The 20431-nt window shown below is 37.1% G+C and overlaps 1 protein-coding gene across 1 annotated transcript in view; it reads left to right on the forward strand.

Moving 5' to 3' along the window:
* Positions 1-20431, forward strand: part of Enpp6 (ectonucleotide pyrophosphatase/phosphodiesterase 6) — a 103108-nt gene that overhangs the window by 42927 nt on the left and 39750 nt on the right. The window contains exon 2 of the mRNA XM_026400609.2: positions 1225-1404. Within this exon, the coding sequence (XP_026256394.2) occupies positions 1225-1404 (180 nt within the window). The remainder of the gene's footprint in view (positions 1-1224; positions 1405-20431) is intronic.

Below are 20431 nucleotides of genomic sequence, written 5' to 3' on the forward strand. Positions count from 1 at the left end.
AGAACATACTAGAAGTTATCCTCAGCAACATGGGTGAGGATGACCCTGATTCTCAGGTTAAGGCTTCAACCTGGTCTGCTTCCTAGATCTCAGGAGGCCTATCTCTTATGCAGAAGATTGTCACAAGCCACTTGAAAAGAGGGACCGTTTATTCAGATTTGAATCTCTTTACCTACCACAGCTACAGTTTTTGGGTAAAAACCATTTTGTTTGGATCTTTGGGCTTTGCATTCAAAGCATGGTTTGTGGAATGACTTGCTTTCTGTGATGAAATAAAATGTTTTTCCTTTATGTTATTTTTGGTGTACAGATTTTCAAAATTGTAGTTTTGTGGTTGTTATTTTTGTTTAAAAATAAAGGGGGGGGGCAAGAAGAAACAACAACAGCAAACAAATAAAAAAAGCCACTTTGATTAAGCATAGTTAGGGAGCTCGGGAGCGTGTTTCATCCTGGTGCCAAATGACGCTCACTAAAATTGCAGCAATTTTTGATGCACTTGCCAATGTTTGTGTTATTTTTACTTTAAAGATGTAACAGATTGCTCCAAAATAAATAATTTAAGCCTAATGTTTCAAAAGAGTCCAAGTGCTTGCGTCTTTCACTTCTGGCTTCTCTTCTGGGACTGAGGGTGCCCAGCAGGACCAACCCTCATTTCTATAGAACACTCCATTTGGAGGGCTGTTTTCTTGCTTTGTTTTCCAAAGTTGAATCTATTTTTTACTCTTCTGTTCCAAATGTCATAGGTTGTATGATTGTTCGGCACTGAAGAAATAACTCCTCTTATCCAAGAAAGGAGAAAGATGGCTGATCTTGTGGGAGGGGTGTGGAAGGGAGACAGGAAAAGCTCTGGAATGAGAACCTAACCCAAGTCTCACAGGAATCTGTTTCTATACTGATTCAGATTTAGAGTCTAGTCATGAACAGAAGGCCAAACTCAACACACATGGTCCTAGGTGTGACTTCAAACAGCTCAGACTTGACAGGTTAGCTTCACCCAAAGTGACCCCACCCTCAGTCGATTAGTGGGAAAGTCATGGGATTATTTGCCTTTATGGCATAGTCTAAGAAGAAGTATCTATAATTAAAAAAAAAAAATCAAAGCTGATTATTATGCTCTTCTGTATTTTCTCAATGAGCAGGGGTAGCTTTTATAACAAGAAACAACGATAAAAATGAAAAGACCCAGAATGATAAACTGACAGCTTTGCCTTCTCATTAATGTAGGGCGCCATTGCGAGGTCCATCAGATGACTGGGAATTACATGTGGGATCCCAAAACCAACAAGTCATTTGACATCGGTGTCAACAGAGACAGCCTGATGCCTCTTTGGTGGAATGGATCAGAACCTCTGTGGGTCACTCTGATTAAGGCCAAAAGGAAGGTCTACATGTACTACTGGCCAGGTGAGTGTTGATCTTCAGGTCTTACCTATCTTCCAAATCAAAACACCATTGAGTCTCTGAAGGAAAGCATTACAGTCTTCTTGTTGGAGAACAAAGCCATGGTTTGAAAAATGAGATGTGTACTTATTAAATATATCTTATAAGCACATTTGGTTAAATTTTGTTTTTGTACTTTGAAACATTAGACCAGACACAATGTTATTTTCTGATTCCTTTGGTTCAGTAGTACTGCTTCAATATATTATAGCTATTTTTCACTTGCAAAATTTTGGATATATAGGAGAGATTGATAATATTGTCTCATTGACCTTAACAAAATAACTTGGTGAACCATTTCTAAAGATGTTTGAAGTCCCCTACAACCCAGAAAAGAGAATTCAAACCGTTCACAACTTTTTGTTAGTGCATTAAATGAAGTCCCTTTGTGTTAAGACTCCTCCTGCACATCTTAAATCATTAAGAGACTAAGTTATTCTAAATTATTTTACTGCAATGAGATAAGTGGTCGTGAAAACTAATGTGAGAAGTTCTTGGGATTCTCTCATCCTTCACCTTTTATTAAGGATGAGAGGATTTGGCACTAACAAAATAATCAACTCATGGTCATCTTCCCAGTGGTGGGATTCACTCTTTTGGTAGGTCACTGGACTTTTCCATGCACATGGCTGTGGACACTTTTACCTAATTCTTAATGCTGTAATACTTCCATTATGGGCAAAGTTATCAAGGGAGACCTAGAAGAAATTAAGGCATAAATAAAAAGCAGCCTGATAGGAGAGGGGAAGAATAGCTGATGGCATCTTACTCGCTTGGGTCAGAGGACGCATCAGCTGAAAGAATTGTAGGAGTGCGGTGTTTTATGGGAGAGGGTGGAGTGTGACTGATTATGGGGAAGGCTAGCTGGCAGGGATAGGAGAGAGTGGTACAAAGAATGAGTAAGCACAGGCTGAATCACAGATGGCCCACACTAAGGGTGTGGGCCTTCAGCAGGTGTTCGGAGGATGCTGTCTGGAGGTGGACGCCCGAGAACTGCTCAGGACACTCAAGGGTGTGCCAGCTCCGGGAGGAGCACAGAACATAGACAGATGGAGACCACAGAGAGCAGCCCCACCACCAGGGTGTGGTAGGAATCTTGAAGCTGCCACAGAACAATGACAGGCATCCATAGGTGGGCTCATGAAGCTGGAGCCGGCTGTGGAAGGCTAAAACTGGGCAGAAGGACAAACACAGGCTTGCTTTGCCAGTGAAGATAGTTTCTGGGGGACACCTGGGATTCTACCCATAGCAGTCACCTGGGCGGACATGAGAAGCTTTTGAGCAAGGGAAAGATTTAGGAGGACTCTCTTATCTCAAATGGAGACTCAATTTTTCAAGGAATTGGATATGAAGGAAGCCAATAAATGCATGGGCCATTCTTATATGACTCTTAACCAGAGGTTAAGTTCATGGTCAAGCCCATTGTGATGAGGTCTAGAACCAAAAGATTTTGCTGCGCCTGTGAGATCATTCTCAGAAGCATAATTATTCACAAATACAAGAGGCCACTTGCATAGGCATGGGAGAGAGAACAGGTTGGACATATGACCTTAGGGACCACCTTAAAACCAATCTAAGAACATGGAGATGAATATCTCTACAAAACCATAAGGGCCACCTTCCATATCTGGTTAGTTTCACTTTACCTTGAAACTTAAGTTCTTCATGTTCTAAAGATCCCCTTTCCAATAACCCCCCTCCACCAATACCCCACATGCGTCGTGCACACATGATCTGCTGTTGGTAGACTTTTGCATAGTCGCAGGTGACAATACTACGGCAAGACGATGGGAAATCCTGAAGAGGGGCAGGGCAGTTGCCATAGCCCAGACTTCTCTCTGCTGTCTTGCGGAGCATTATGCTTTCCATCATCTTGGAGAATCTGAATGTATATATCAATGAGTAGCTAATAAATCTCAAAGCTAATTTGCATGTAAAAAAATCTCATTGCTTCTCCAAAATGGCTCCTTAAGGGCAAGGAGCCAACCACTTCTTCTGATTTACAGTTCAACAGCTAATGGGATGTGACAAAAAATGCCTTCAGATCAGTTATAGTGTTAAATAATCAAGAGGAAAGAAGCTAAAAAGATAGCTTCCCAGAATTTCCTCAGTGACCTAAATGAAGATGAGCTAAAGATCTAACCATGCTGAAGTCTTGATAAAAATTGAATAAAGAGCCTTTTGTTCCTTGGATATGGTCTAGGCCTTCAAACTGGATACCGAAGTAAAGGCTCTCTGAGAGTGTTGTACAGTCCAGCCAGCATTGCCCTGGAATCTTCCATACTTATTGGCGATTGGCTGAGGGATCCATGGTCACTGCTGTCCTTTCTCTCTCAGCCCTGGTCCCCTCCAGCCTCATCCAATAGCCTGCCTGGTGAGTGTTCCCATTTGTCTCTGTAAGATTAAGTCAAGAGCAGTTGCATCTTTTCTCAACAGGACTTGGTGTTATTTTTTTCTTCGATCCTCCTCTTCCTTCTCTATTCCCCACAGGACATTGTACAGACCTCTAGATGAGGCCTGGGAAATCTTCGCTGCTCCAGCGAGCTGTGTTATGACACTGAGTCTCGCCATTAAGTCAATATTTAGAAGTGCAATTTAGAAATGGCAGTAGTTCAAGTCGTCCTGTCAGGTAGATAAAGCAGCAGACTGAAAAATTAATCAGTTGTGAAGAGTTCAGCCTGCCCCACCTCAAATCTTGAGACATTTAATATTGTCAACAGACCCTTCAAAGCCCCACCCCATGGTACCATTGAGCTACACAGGGAAAAATGTACCTTGGGAAATGATCCCAGGCCTTAAACTGCATAACTTGGACCCAAAGGATAAGATCTAAGTATGTGTTGTTCACTAACTTTATTCTTCAGTACAACGCTTCCAGTTTGATGTCGAAGGAAAAAAAAATTTTTTTTTTGAGAGACAAAAGGAAGAGCTTCAGATATTCAGTTCTTAACTGGAGAGCAACTTAAAGCGAGAGAAGATGCCCTTGAGGAAGGAGGAGATATCAGGGAATTGGTGAATTAATTAATTGCTCTGGAAAGATTTTGAGCACCTTGGACCATCAGTGCTGGCAGTTTTAAAGTTTATTGTCTCACCTCTCACAAAGCACAAAAAGAGGGTGGGGATTAAAAACAGCCACCTTTTAAGAGTCTGTGGTTAAATTCTTTGATCTTCCAATTTTATATCTTTCATCATGCATTTTGGAGTGTTAACTCCCTACAGACAAGTAGTTAGGAAGACTTGGACACAACCACTCATATGCCCTGTGTTGTACAGGCGTTGAGACCAGTAAGACACCCTCTATGGAGAGAAACACACATTGCCATCTGTCTTCCATCCATCATTTTCCAGAGGTGGGCTGGGTGGAAAGTCAATAGGTGGGTATCCAACTCATCTCCTATCAAGATCAGGTTGTTATAATCAAGGAGACTTTATCTAGACAAATAAGAGGCACATCTTAGCTATTGGTCAAGAATTATGGATCATCTACAGCTTTTTCCTCTTTCCAGCAATAGTGGATCCTTGCTATGCTTCTATCAGGCTGACCTTAGGTCCATATTCTCAAGCACAGGGAAACTTAGCCCAAAAGCCATCATACAAAGCTATAGGTCTTTGCCTCTGTGCACATGACACCAAACCTCTGTACTGGATTTTTTGTAAGGCAGATATTTGACAAAAAAGAGATCTTAATAGCCATTATATTTCTCAATAGTATCACCAGTTTGACATTAGACTTTGAGACTTATGTAAGAACTAGAAGGAAACTTACTATATATTTGGTTGGTTCCAATACTTGTGAATTAAAAACTTCTATAGGGAACTCTCAGGGCTGGGGATGTAGCTCAATGGTAGAGCACTTGCTTAACACATGTTAGATCTCCAGCACCTCAAAAAGAAAACCTACAGTTCTCCATTCCATAAAATACACCAAAGTATACTACATTTGATATTTTGTGCTCATGTAATGCAAGACACTATCATGATTAGGATTGACGAGTAATTTTTTACACAGTAGCACACATATACCTATGATATTTGATTAATTTTGTTTTTATATGATGTAAAATGTGTTTAAAAAACCCATCAAACTTTCAAACCTAAGCTGCTATAATTAATGTTGTCTGGCAAGGACAGGCTTGGGTCAAAATTCTGTAAGATTCCTGGGGTTGAAATCCCACTGCATCATTTGCTTTGGTAGTAACTTTGCCAAGTTCTGCATCACTGATGCTATCTGTCTGTGTCAGCAAGAAAAAGATTATGAATTCACATTTCAAGTGTGAGATTATCTTAAAAAAAAAAACAAAAAGGATCTTCAAAAGCCTTCTGCAGGATTGCTAGGCATCAACAAATTCTGCTGCAGAGAAATTGAGGTGGTGCTGCCTCCCTAGACTGCTGACTGCAGAAGTGATTTCTCCAACACATCCAGTCTCCTCTTGCAAAAGAGTATCTTGGTCAAAAGAGCTCACAGTCCCTCAGCAGTGTCCATTATGTTGACTAGAAAGTCTTGGAGAGAAATCCAGGAATGAATTTCTGTTCTTTATAAATCATGACCAATCTATTCTCAAAACATCTTGGAGGAACTTTAGATTGGGCAGAGAGGAGGGAAGGGAGAGGAGGCAGTGGGGGAGGAAGATAGTGGAATGAGATGGATATTATTACTCTATGTATGGATATGATTGCATGAATGGTATGACTCTACATCAAGCCCAACCAGAAAAATGAAAAGTGGTGCTCCATTTGTGTAAAAAAAAAAATCTTTCAAGGGTGTGACTCAAAACCATGGCCATGAGCTCTCAGAAGATAATCTTGAGCTAAACCAGATACAGGCTCCCCTCACGCTGCACCCCTCCTCCTGAGAACTTACCATACAGAGATGGAGACAGATAATAATCTAACACTTACCCAAATAAATGTAAAAGTACAATTATGGAAAGGATAATAGTCAAAAGCATATTATATTATGACATCATATAATAAGGGGTCTGGTTTGATCTGAGAGGTTGTTATAAGTTTCCCTGGAAAATGATGTGAGTTAACATCTGAGAGGGTGGTGAGACGGAGGTAAGGGGGCAGAAATGGGCCTCCAATTGCTGATCTTCTAGGCCTGGCCTGTGTTAAGGTCCTAGCAGATATGAGACTAGATTGGAGACATATTTAGGAATTAATTTGCCAGGACCTGGTGATGGATTGGTTTGGGGATTAAGGGATTGGGCAGTGAAAGGTAGGACACTTGATTTCTGGTTTACAGAACTATGTGGATGATAGTTCTGTGCTGAAATTGGGAAAACTGAAAGAGGTTCAGTTTGGAAGCAAAAGAACCTTGCCTCTGAGTTGACCTTGAGGTGTTGTGTCAGTGGGTCTGGGGCTCAGAGAGGAGAAGAAATGACAGAATCACATTCCATCTCCAAATGTACTCTGGCTGCTTCTCCTGACAAGCAGGAGAGAAAAACAGGAGAGTTTTGAAAAGTATCGTGAAAGAAAGTGACGTCTGATGTCACTCCATAAGGCAGTATCCCTCTCATCTGAGAGGGGAGGAGAGTGTCATTTCACCAGGTGAAATCTGTTGACACTCATTGTTACAGAGACCAAAAGAATATGATTTCAAGAGGAGAGTGGTCCTCATCAGTGTTTAACGTCACTGACCATGATGAGGACTGCAAAGAGAGGATTGGATTTACCAACTGAGACTTTACTGGCAAACTCTGAACATTGTAGGTGTTAAATTTCTCCACCATTTTCCAAATGAGATGAAAGAAACACCCATAATCATAACCCCAGGATGTCCTTTAATTTCAATCTGTTGCCGTGGAGTCTTGACTTCAATTGTGACAGGGATGATTGTGTATCATCTATTACTGGTTTTGAAGCAAGCAATGTAAAAATAATAAAATGTGCATGATTTTTTTGTACAAAGACAATTTTCAATCAAACATGAAAAATTGTGAAAAAGTATCTCTTTTTATTCTAATCAGTGAATCTTCTTAGGAGTTTTTAATATTCAGTTATAAACAAGGCACATTTCCTCAGGAAGGAGAAATAGACATTTACCCAACAAGGTACATGATGTGGCTATAATAGACATTAGAATAGATCATATTAGATTCTATACATTATAGGTTATATATATGTATATATTTATATAATAAATAAATTTTATGTATAATAAATCTATATATTATGTATTATACTACATATACATGTATGTCTGTCTATATTATAATAATTCACGTGTCATATCAATTACATTATTATAGATTTTAGTAGTGTATTGAGTGAACACATGAACATATTCCTAGGAATATTTACAGTCCAAGAAAAAGTTATGCATTAAGAGTCAAAGACAAGTTCAAATTTCTAAACATTCTAAAGTTTTCTAGACATCACCAGTCAACCTCTGGGAACATGTACATTTACATTGTATTAGATATTACAAGTAATCTAAATGTAATGTAAAGTATGCGGGAGGGTGTGTAGAGGTGTATGGCATGTATACTATGCCATTTTACATGAGGGACTCAAACATGTGCCTTGGTGTCCTCAGGGGGTCCCTGGAGCCAATCCCTTGAGGATACCCAGGATTGACTGTATGGAAAGAAACTAAGCAGTTTTGATCAAATTGGTGTGTGAATCAAACTATTTTCAGCAAATTGCTTTGCTCCTGATTTATTTCAACTCAACTGCATATTACTCCATATATTCTTGGACAAATAGCTGGTTTTCTGGGGGTCTACAAAGAAGAAGAGTTCTCTTCACAGGAGAACTTCTACAGGAGGTTTTCCACTTGCATTCAACTCCCCTAGCTTCTCAGTCATGTCTCAGGGGCGTTTGTGTTGCAGAGACAGAGGGTGACCAGAAGGGTTTGCCAAAAGGGTTTCCTCTAAAAAAGAAATTTGGAAATCAACTGGCTATGCTTTTCATTGATTTGTTTATTCCATGACCATTTTTTTTTTGGGGGGGGTGGTGGCCTGTATTCCAGATACATGGGACACAGATGCAATTTGCCATACCCCAGACAAGAGAATTCTGGGATAGGCCATGACAGCCAGTCAGGACAGGAAATGGGATTCCCAGGGAAGAGATGGACAGAGGGAGTCAAGGTACCAAGTCCATGGAGAAGGGAGGAGAACACAACCGGATGATGTCTCAGGGTTTGGGTGCAGAAACCAGTGGTCAAAGTGAACTGTGTATATGACCAATGCAGAGGTGAAAATTCTTGTCCCCAACAGCATGCCCACTGATGGCTAGTCCAGCAGAGCTGACTTCCAGGTTATTTACCCAAGGATTGCAGAGAGGTGACTTCCAGAGCCACAGGCACAGCACTCCCTCCCTACCCCAGGAGCCACCATTCCAGTAGTAGTCATTCATTCCTCATCTGGTCCCATGGGAGGAGTCTAGTCCCTGACCCTGGGCCAGACATTTTTCCTGATTTCAAATTAACTAGAAAATACCAAGATTAAAACCTACCTTTGGCCTCATTAAGCAGAGACTCAGCCTGGGGGACACATACTTCCCCTCTCACCTTGGTTTCCTATTAGTCACTTTATGCCCAATGGGTCATGTTGGGTTGAGTTTTCAGAATCCGCTCTAATGGATGAGCTGCCTGTCATCTAATTTATCTTCTGCAGCTTGCTCTCACCTCTGTACACAAGGCCAGTCTCCAGGGGGATCCCGTGCTCCAACTAACCCACCTCCCTCCTCCAGAAGAGAGCTACTGCCATAGGTCTCCTTCCCCCCAGGGGGCCAGGCCAACCCTGGGGAAAGGGTCTCTGAGATCAAAGGCCGTGCTTTTCCCCAAGGACTTGTTCCCACAAGCTCCTGCTCCTCAGATGTATTTTCCTGGAAAAGGTTACGTGTTTCTATGAGAGTTAATTGGCTTAGCTGTTTTAATAAGCTCTCTTGAGACATGTATTCAACAGTTGCACACCTGTCTCACATCACATAAAATGCAGCTCACAGGAGTTATTGTTCCAAGATGTGTCAAAGTTGGCAAGCAAGAGTTACACTTGGAAGGCGAGACCTGTGCTCGAGGAAAGTTCAGAGAAACGTGATTTTTATGGGCTCAACTTGGTGGTCCTTGGAGAATGTCGCCAGGAAGCGAGGCACATTCAGGAAAAGAGTGTAAACCATGGGAAAGTACCAGAGCTGGAAGATCTGATGGCTAGCAGACAGGGAGACCTTGGGACATTCACTTCTCTTATCTGTGGCTTTTTTTTAATCTCAAATGCAAAAGAATGTGGTTTGATATAGGCTGCTGGGTATGGCTGTGAAATTGTTAATTGCACAAGGATGCCACAAGTATGGGGGCATCGTGCACATCATAGACATTATAGATTTGTCTATTTGTTTTGGCAATTTTGGGATCCATGGCAGTGCAGTGAAAAAATAAGTATATTTAATTTTTTTTCTGATGGATAGAAGTTAATTGTTTTGAAAAAGAAATGCCTTTAAAATTTATTTTTTTGCACAAAGGACATGGGCATAATGGCGGCTCTTGTTGGTTGTCTTTTGATTCCCTCCAACTCTCTATTTACTGCTCAGGATATATTTATATATAAGAGACAGCATTAGGTCAGAATACCCAGCAGAAAACTAGACTCTAGACGAAGACTAGAGTAGGTCCCGAGAAAGGAACCCTACTTAAGGCAATTCTCTTGGAATTTTCCTGGGAATGATGAGGAAACAAAATGAAGTGTAGAAAGAACATGTCCTCAAAGGTATCCTGAAGCCAAAATCTGACTCCCTGGCCATTGCTTTGGCTGATCGCGTCCTCACAACCCTGAGACAGAGATTCAGAAACCTGTGCTTTCCTCAGTCATGCTGGGGGGACCTGTAATGGCCTCAGTGGACCAAAACCCACACTGTCTGTGAAGCCACAAAAATGGCTGGGGGCAGCAGTCTAGAGGTTGGGCGGTCCTCGCTCACATTCACAGGTTGAGACTGTGGTAGGTCCAGGAAAGGGGCCCACAGGCTCCTAATAAAAGAGCTGCCTCGTGGGCCCACACAATCCTTGCAGTTGGCTGATTTCTACCAGAAAAACTAAAGAAAACCAAACAGAGCACCCACTCAGACTTATTAGGAAGAATTAACTTGGTTCTAAAACCACCAATTCAATTTGCTCCGTATCCCATTACACTGCTCCTGTCATTTCTTGATGACTTTCCTTTACCATTTATTCATGCTGGGTTTTAATATTAGCAATAAGGTGAAATGCTTTTCCATTTGAGATTTCACCCAGGAGAGATCATTCTGGACACTCAGAGCGAAGGATGCACTTAACCCCAGTCTTTGTTTTATTAGGTTCTGATCCAGTTCCTTCCCAGGGGTGCAGGGAGATCCATAACTTCCCTCCAAGTTAATGGTGTCTGCAGGATTTGCATTCAGACAATATCTGATGTGTTCAGATACGATTTCTCACCCCACTGTCTGGCACTCCAAATAGATAGTAAGCTACAGTGTCCAATTGGTTCTGCTGTGAAGGTTCTTTTTCTCTCTGCTCTGCTTATAGAACTTGAGTTGTGAGATGACCCCAAAAAGTCAGTCATATATCATTTCTCACATCCAATTCCCAACAACACCTTGTACTCTGTTGCTTTTTGGACCTTACAGTTTCTGTAGAACAGAGATACTACTGCCTCCTGTTCCGCTTCAGAGTTCTTCAAAGTGAATTCTCAAGGATTTCTAGGAGCAAAAATAATTGAAAGGGTATAGTTTTAAGACCTTCAACTTTCATATTTATATCATATTTATTGCTAAAATTATCCTAACTGAAAATATGTCCTTTTCCTATCTTACATAAGAAAGAATATCTTTTACCCCGCAAGAATCTCATAAAGAGATTTCTGCCATCATTGATATAAAAGAACATAAAAGCCTCTAGCACCAAAATATTGGTGTAAATTTTTCAAAAATGAATCAATCTAGTGAAAAAATATCAAAACTTTTCAAATATCAGGTACTTTCTAATGTTTGTTCTTAAGTTATTTAATAACAATTTAATTTAGTTGTCATCTGAAATATTATTTTAAAATTTATGATAGATGACTGTGTGAATTTTGACTTTCAAAGAACTGAATGACATTGGTACAAATACTTCTCTTACATTTACTTATTTATGTGAACACCTTTCTTAACACTTACATTTAACAAACAGAAATAGAATTGATTCTAAACTTGTTTCATTCTGGAGTCAGTCATTTATCCATGGATATATGAATTAATTTTTTGTGTGTGTATGTGGTGCTGGGGATTGAACTCTGGGCCTTGTGCATGTGAGGCAAGCACTCTCCCAACTGAGCTATAGCCCAGCCCAATGGATTAATTTTTAAAAGTGTCTCTGTTTCTTTCATTAACAGGCAACTTCTTACAAAACACATATTTTTTATATTTTAAAATTACTTGTTAAAATTTGGGATTCTACTTGGTACAGTGACAGGTTAAGTTGCTTTAGAACAATTTGTCTCCCTACGAACCAGAAAAGCTTCTGGACTATGTGTATGCATGTGTATATATGATAGATGACAGATATATGAAGATCTACAGAAGGAGCTATATTTGGAATTAGTACCATGTCTCTCCTACAGCAAAATCCTGACATCGAAAGCAGCAGTTGAGAGCTAAGAAACTGAACCATGCTTTCAGCAGTCTTAGGATAAGGAAAGGACAAAAATTTGAGTTCAGGCCCACCAAGGAGAAGAGACCCACTGAATGTCCCGCACTTTCAGCTGGGACAATAAAGGACAACATCTAAGAGCAAGAATGAGCAAGAAGTAGATAAGTGGGGAAGTCTTCATAAAGACAAGGCTGAGTTTTGAATCATCTTAATCTCTGATTAAATCCATTCTGGCTAGAGGTTGCCTACCCCTATCCTAAGTGCCCACCATAAGCAAAAGCATATGTTTTCTAGGAGAAGATAGGGATATGTGGGGTATGAAATAATATCCACACTTTTTCATATACAATATGCAGCACTCAATAAAAAATAGCCAGAATATAGAAAATGAATCCTTACCAAAAGCATCAAGAGAGAAATTAAGCAGACAATAGACTCAAATGACCAGATATCAGACATGTACTTTAGAAAAAGTATGAAAAAAGAACTCAAGGGTGAAATGGAGACTTGAACTAGTAAATTAGAGTCTCTTTCTAAAAAACAAAAAGAAATTCTAAGACTGAAGACAGCTATCTAGCTTAAATGTGAAAAGGAAAAAAGATCAAAAGGCAAAAAAGAATGTAAGAGATGTATGAGACTGAAAAGATCACAGGAGCAGAGAATGGGACAGAAGTAACATTTCAGAGATAAAGAATAAGAATTTTCCAAAATTAACCAGTAATATCAAACCATAAATTGAAGCAGTGCTAGGGAACTAGGGAAAGAATATCATGAATTTCAGAACTGCTGAAAACCAAAGACAATGAGAAAATCTTAAAAGCAACCAGAGGAAATTGTTCAAATGATAAGAAAAGACAACCAAATTTCCAGCAGAAATACTGGAACCCAGGAGGACAATGGAATAATATCCTCAAAGCAATAAAAGAAAACAATTATCAAGTTAAAATTTATATCCAATGAAAACATCCTTCAAAAGTGAAGGTATAATAAAGTCTTTTTCTAGGGATAGAAAACTGAGGATTTATTGCCTGCATGTCTGAAATAATGGAAAAACAAAATTCTTCAGGCAAAAGGAAAATGGTCACAGGTGGAAGCAAAGAAATGGAGGAAGGAATGAGGAAGAACAGAAAAGGTAAATATGTGGGTAAACATGCACTAAGAATAATGATGATAAAGATTTATTGAATTAAAATACAAGGCAACAGAAGTACAGAAGATGAGAGAAATATAAAATTTATTCAAAAGTTAAATTGTTCTATCATCCTTACATCGTCTGGAAAGTCATGGAAGCGGAAATTTATGTTAGATTTTAATAGACCAATGTTTCAATTTTTTATCAGTCTCTAGGGCACTTTGCAAAAAAGAAATCAATCAAAATGTATAAATAGCAAGTTCTTGGAGGAAAAAAATGATACAAGAGTAATAATAGTGTTTAATTCAATAGGAATCTAGAGAAAAGTTATTAAATATGTGACAGGTATAAGACATAACTAAATGGTTGATTTAAATGTAAAGGTATCAGTTAATATATTAAATGTAAATTTTTACTAATATTTTTATTAAGTATCCCAATTAATCTGAGTGATTACATTTACATAAAGTTCAAAGGAGTCAATACTAATGCCCAGTGCTAGACTAGTCTTTACCCTTGGGGAGAACAGGACTATAAGGGGTCAAGGGATCCCTGTGTCTGAGGGTAACATTCTGTTTCCTGATCTGAGTGCTGAATTCATTAAAATTATGATTTATTCATTCTTTTATGCTGTTTTAAACTTTAATAGAATTTACATTAAAAACAACTATCAACACACGGGATTAAAATAAAAATTAATACAGGCTGCTCATGAAAGATAAACATTAAATCTAACTACACACAAAGTAATAGCATCTTTGAAAGATACCCCATACAAACACCAAAGAAGAGCTGCTACAGCCATATTAGTATCAGACAATACAGACACTAAATCTAGAAGATTTTTAAGTTAAAGACATTTCATGTTGATAAAAAGTTCAATCCACCAAGAAGATGTAACAATTCTAAATTGTAAAATTCTTAGTCATACACTCTAAAAACAAATAGAGCAAAATCTGGCCAAACTAAAAGGAGATATAGATAAACAAACAATGGTAGTAGGGGATGATCTTACCCCATTTTTTTTTTAGCTGGTAGAATAAGAGAGGAAAAATTGGAAGATAGAGAATTTTTACAACATAATTAACAAGCTTAGCTAATTGGTATTACTAGAATGCTACATCCAGCAATTGCTGAAGACACATTATTTTCAAATGCCCATGATCATTTATCAAAAATGACATGCTATCCATCATGCACTTGTCAACAAATTGGAAAAGTCTGATATCATATATAATGTGTCTCTGATTATAGTACAATTAACTATAATCAATAATAAAAATAATTTTAAGTCTTCGTGTATTTTGAAAATAACCAGAAACTTTTAAATATCCCACGGTTCAAAGAAAAACTTGGAAATTGAGAAAACATCCTAGCTGAGGGTTACAGAAAATACTACATATGATATAGTAGGATAAGTGGGATAAAACCAAGTCATGCTTACCAGGAATTAATAGTCATAGATGCATGTGTTAGATAAGAGGGCTGAAAAACAGGGACCTGAGCCTCTAGCTCAAAGCAAATTAAATTCCCCCAAAATAGAAAGAATGAAATAATGAAGATATAAGCAGAAATGAATAAAATAGAAACAAACATACAATAAAGAGAACCCCAAAGCCATATTTATACTTTTTATTTTGTTTTCTTTTGTTTTGGTACTAGGGATCGAACTCAGGGACACTCTACCACTGAGCTACATCCTCAGCCCTTTTTTGTTTTGAGACAAGGTCTCCACTAAGTTGCTGAGACTGGCCTTGAACTTGCAATCTTCCTGCCTCAGCCTCCCCAGTTGCTGGGATTTATAGGTTAGTGCCACTGCACCAGGGTCACGTTTATTCTTTAAAAAATAAAGTAAAATGAATGAAACTCTGAGAAAACTTATCATCAAGAAATAAAGAGAGAAGTCACAAATAATCAATAGTAAGATGGAAAAGGGGGAAGATCAATATGTTGTGTCAATGTATTTGAAAAATGTAAATAAAATAGACACATTTCTGTAAAGGAGCATCATCTAATCCATTGAGGGCCCAAACAGAACAAAACGCAGCGGAAAGAGGAACTCCCTCTTCCTGCCTGATTGCTTCAGCAGGACATAATCTTCTGCTCTCAGTGCTCATGGTTCTCAGGCCTTTCAACTGGAACTAAATGACAGCCATCAACTTTCCTGGTGGTCCAACTTACAAATGGCAGATGGAGAGATTCTTAAGTCTCCCTAATCGTAAAAGCCAACTCCTCATAATAAATCTCTTCTAATACATAGGTCTCCTATTGGTTCTGCTTCTCCAGAGACCCCTAACTACACCCCCTAACATAGAAAATGGTTAATTTTAAAAAATCAACAAATTCAAATGTTGGTAACAGTGTGGATCATAAGGGGCTTATGGGAACAAATTGATATATAAGTTAAAATCTCCTTGGCATTATCTAATAAAGCTCAACACACATGTACCCCAAATCTAGCAAGTCTACTTATATAAATATCCCATCAGAAATGTGTACCTAGGTACACCAAAGAACACACACAAAAGTGTTTATGTCAGCATTATCTGTACCATGTAAGAACTGGCAACAACCTATATGTCCAGCAACTATAGAACAGACAAGTAGTAATATATTCATACATCAGAGTTTTATGTTCTAATTGATATATTAGAAGGGAGTTGGAAAGTGATCACTAAAAATAAGTTCTTGGTGTACAATCAGAGATATGAAAATTGTGCTCTATGTGTGTAATATGAATTGTAGTGTATTCTGCTGTCATAGATAACAAATAAAAAATTTTTTAAAAAGTTTTTGGTTTCTTGTTGCAAAAGGAATTAAATTGTTTTGGAACAGTATGGTTAATTTGGACAAGTAATGATAAAAATAGAAAAGTCAGCTATGATTATTTTGTGTCAGTTAGAATCACTTGTTGCAAATCATAGAGAATGTGCTAAGAGTAGAATTTATTTGTATTATGTAAGATGTACTTTATGGTGGTTCAGGTGCTTAACAACATTATTTTTTAAACCCAGAGGGTTTTTTTTAGCATGAAGCTAAAGGCCTGTAGCTCCATAGTTCCAAGATAGCTGCCTCAGGTCCAGAGATCAAGGGAAGTTCAGCACTACTTCAGTTACCACCCGCTCCTAAAAAGAGTCTAACAACCAGTTACCCAAATTTTGTTCTTTCTTACATTTTGCCATTTATTTCCCCTCGTTTTTTAAATATGTAACATGCTTTAACTATTTACAAAAAGAAATTCATTCTTTATATATTATTTTTAGTCTTTTTCCACTTAAAATAATATGTTAATAAATACAAATGACATTTAAAAAAATGCATATTGGGTGTTTCTTCACATAAACAGATGTACCATAATTTAAACATACTTCTCTTACCAAAGTTTATATAGTCCTCAATCTTATAAGTGACATTGTAGTAAAAATGCTTGCATATGCAACTTTGTTTTGTTAGAGTATGTTTCTGAAAAGTGGTCTTAGTATTTTGCTAGGCAAAGTGGGTATATGATAAAACTCATCTGAATATTGCCTAACAACTTCATTCTCAATGCAGAGTGACTCAAGGTGTATATTTCATACAGGAAACCCACTTATCCACAGTTGAGTGACATGTGATCAGCTTTGGTCTGAAAATATCAAATGGAAAATTCCAGAAATAAACAATGTACACCATTCTGAACAGCATGATAAAAATCTCACATTGTCCTGTTCTGTCCTGCCCAGGATGTGAATCATCCCTTTGTCTAGTGTATCCACACTGTGTGTATTACCTGCTGGTGAGTCATTTAGAAGCTGCCTTGGTTATCAGACCCACTAACATGGCATCAAAATGCTTGTGTTCAAGTAACTCTTATTTCACTTAATAATGGCCTCAAAGTATGAGAATAGTGATATTGTCAATTTCAGACATGCCAAAGAGAAACCATAAGGAGCATTCTTTAAATGAAAAGGTGCAATACCATATTTTGAGAGAGGGAGAAAGACCACATTTACATAACTTTTACTGTAGTATACTGTTAAAGTTGTTCTATTATTAGCTATTATTTTATTGTGCCTAATTTATGAACTAAACTTCATCACAGGAACACATGTGTGGAAGAAAACATAGCACAATCATTCACAAATTAATAACAGATAAATAAATTAATAAAGTCTTGAGAAATGTGTTGTTAGTTCATTTCTTCATCATGTGAACCTCATAGAGTTACTGGCACAAACTAAGATGACCATACATCACCAGACAATGTAATATTATGAGACCATCATCACATATGCCATCTGTTGTTGACCAATATGGCGTATGATTATATAAGGCGTTCCATGTTATCCCTGGTTTCTGGCATCCACTGGGGGTCCTTGAATATATCCCCAGGGGGGATAATGACTCACCAGCAGATAATGTTTTGGTGTTTTTTCAAACATACATCTTGATCTATAGTGGAGAGTAAAATAAATTTATGGATTGCTAATCAGCAAATTTTTTTTTAGAAAAATGTGCATTCAACAGACTAAAATGGAATAAGAATGTATTTGAGCAGATTGCTCATAGTCTGTTGAAGCTTTTGCTTCTGTTGTATGTGTGTTTCTGTACTGTGTCGTGGAGCAATATCAATATTTTGCCACAAGTTACAAAAAAAAATTTTTAAATGCTCTGACAGAAGAAATCTCAGACATGCCTCCTGACTTCAGAATTTATTTCTTATTTTGATTTCTTTTTTGATTAAAAAAATCGTGTAACAGTAATAAGTTACAATGGCGAAGATGACATTCCTGAGTTACTTCTGACCAAAATATAAATGCATCCCTCGAAGTTTTGAAATGTAGAATTTTTACTGTTAATAACTAGCCTGTAAGTGAAGTTTACATTTCCTTTTACATCACTTTACATAAAAGTTTTCTTTTTAATTTATGAGTCATTGGATTTCTTTTTACTAAATTGTTATGATTACGTTTTGAATTTTATTACCTATGGTCAGATAATATGCATTGTAGCCTCTAAAATTTCTGCTTTGGGGAAATTGAGATTTTATTTACAGACCAGAATATGATCAGTTTTTCTTAAGGTATGTTTGAAAAAAAATGCACAATCTATACTAAATGAGATAAAATTTCCATATTGATCGAATCCAGCCTATCAATACTAACATTCAAATCTTCTCTATTTCTAATCATTCTTTTTTTTAAGTATGATAAAAATCTGTTTATTTACTAGTTTGGGGTCATAGGAATATTTAGTGAAAAAAGATACAAATATCACTACCTTTTTCTTCATAAATTGAAAACAATAATACAGAAATTATACATGTGTATAATTTCTATTTTTTTAATTTTTTACTGGTTGCTCAAAACATTACAATGACCTTGACATATCATACATTTGATTCACATGTGCATAATTTCTAGTTTACCCATTCCTTATATTATCTCATTAAATATTTAGACATACTATATACACAACCTGAGACTCATCAAAATTATTCTTTATATCTTGAATTGTCATTAAAGTCTTCCACCAAGATTGCAGTCTTGCACTTGATACCTTGGATATTAAGATGTCTTGGTGTGGGGATGTGTGTTATGCAGACAATTGCATACATTAATAACTGTTAATGTGGACTGTAGCTATTTTCAGGCTATTGGTACACTTTGGTTATTTTAAATCTAATATATTTGGTTTCCTCCTTTTTTATGCTTTCAACATTAGTGCTTCCTGAATGTTTCTTTTTTCTTTTTTGTTTTTATTATACCTTGATACTTGATCAATTTTATGCTTTAATTTTTTTCTTTAAAGTTATTTTTAGTTATTTAAATAAATTTTCTTTTGTATATTCAAATCTTTAAAATCAATGTCTAGAAATGAGACATTATATATTGGTCATCCTTTCCTTTTATCAAATGCTTATCCTCCTTACCTGGCATTCTCTCTTCCAATATTTGCTGAAATAATTTGGAACTTTAGATTTAGAGTGTTCATTTGCAATGTTAAATATGTACCTTATTTTTAATAAATATTTTTAAATAGCTAATTTGATATTTTTTGCATGGGCTTCACTCTATTTTACTATTTCATTGTATAGTTTATCTCAAAGTCTCACCCTTATTCATTCTTGGAGCTTGAAATTTTGACTTATTTCTTGGTTATCTGAGTAAATCTTAGTGCTATGGAAAGCATAATTTCTTCTTTTGCATGACTGAAGTTACCAGGGGCTATTTTACAATAATGTCTATAGCTTTGGAGTCAGAATTGAATTCAAATCTTGGCTTTTTCTGATGCTTCTCTATAACAATAAACAAATTGTCTCCCTTCTCTGACTCAGTTCCTTAGATGTAAAATGAAGGTAATATCAACTATACTATAGATTATACCAAGAAAAGTATGTAAGCACCAGCATTTTCCTGGTACATTGTTCCCAATCAATACCGATCATTATTATTATTAATCTTGGTATACTATCATCTTGGTTCAATTATTCTTTATATCTTAATACAATATTATGAACATTATAGATACTCAATTAAGATTTTTCAGGTATGACTTACATGCAATAAAATGGACAAATTGTATGGATACAGTCTGATGCACTTTAGAAACTGCATGCACCTATGTAACTACCATCCAAATCAAGTTATAGAACTTTTCCTTAATCATTCCTCCTTCCAGTTCATCCCTCCTGATTCCCAGAGGCTAATACTTTCTGTTTTCCACCATCAGAGATAAGGTTTGCTCTTTCTCAGGCTTCATATAAATGGAACAATACCACATAGACTCTTTTTGTGTCTGTTCAATATAATGTTTTTGAGATACACCATTTTGTGGCATGTAACAGAAGTTTTTATTTTTTTAAGCATTGAGTAGTATTTTATGGCATGAATATATATACCAAAATTTTTCTTTCTATTCTCCTTCTTAAGGATATTTGTACTATTTTTAGTTTGAAGCTATTTTTAAATATTTATTATGTATCAGGACTGGAGATTGAATTGAGGTGTGCTCTACCACTGAGTAAATTCCCAGTCCCCACCACTTTTTTTTTTAGACTGGGTCTCACTAAGTTGACCAGGCTGGCCTCCAGCTGCAGTTCTCCTACTTTAGCCTCCCTAGTTGCTAGAATTACAGTTAGGAGCTATTATGACCAAAGTTACTATTAGCATTCTTTTTTCTTTTCCTATGAGCATTCTTGTATAAGCCATTTTATAGAATGTTCTTGTTTCTCTTGTGTAAATTAGTAAGGGTTGAAATTCATGACTTAAAAA

Source organism: Urocitellus parryii, chromosome 14, assembly GCF_045843805.1.
Source record: "Urocitellus parryii isolate mUroPar1 chromosome 14, mUroPar1.hap1, whole genome shotgun sequence".
Taxonomy (NCBI): domain Eukaryota; kingdom Metazoa; phylum Chordata; class Mammalia; order Rodentia; family Sciuridae; genus Urocitellus; species Urocitellus parryii.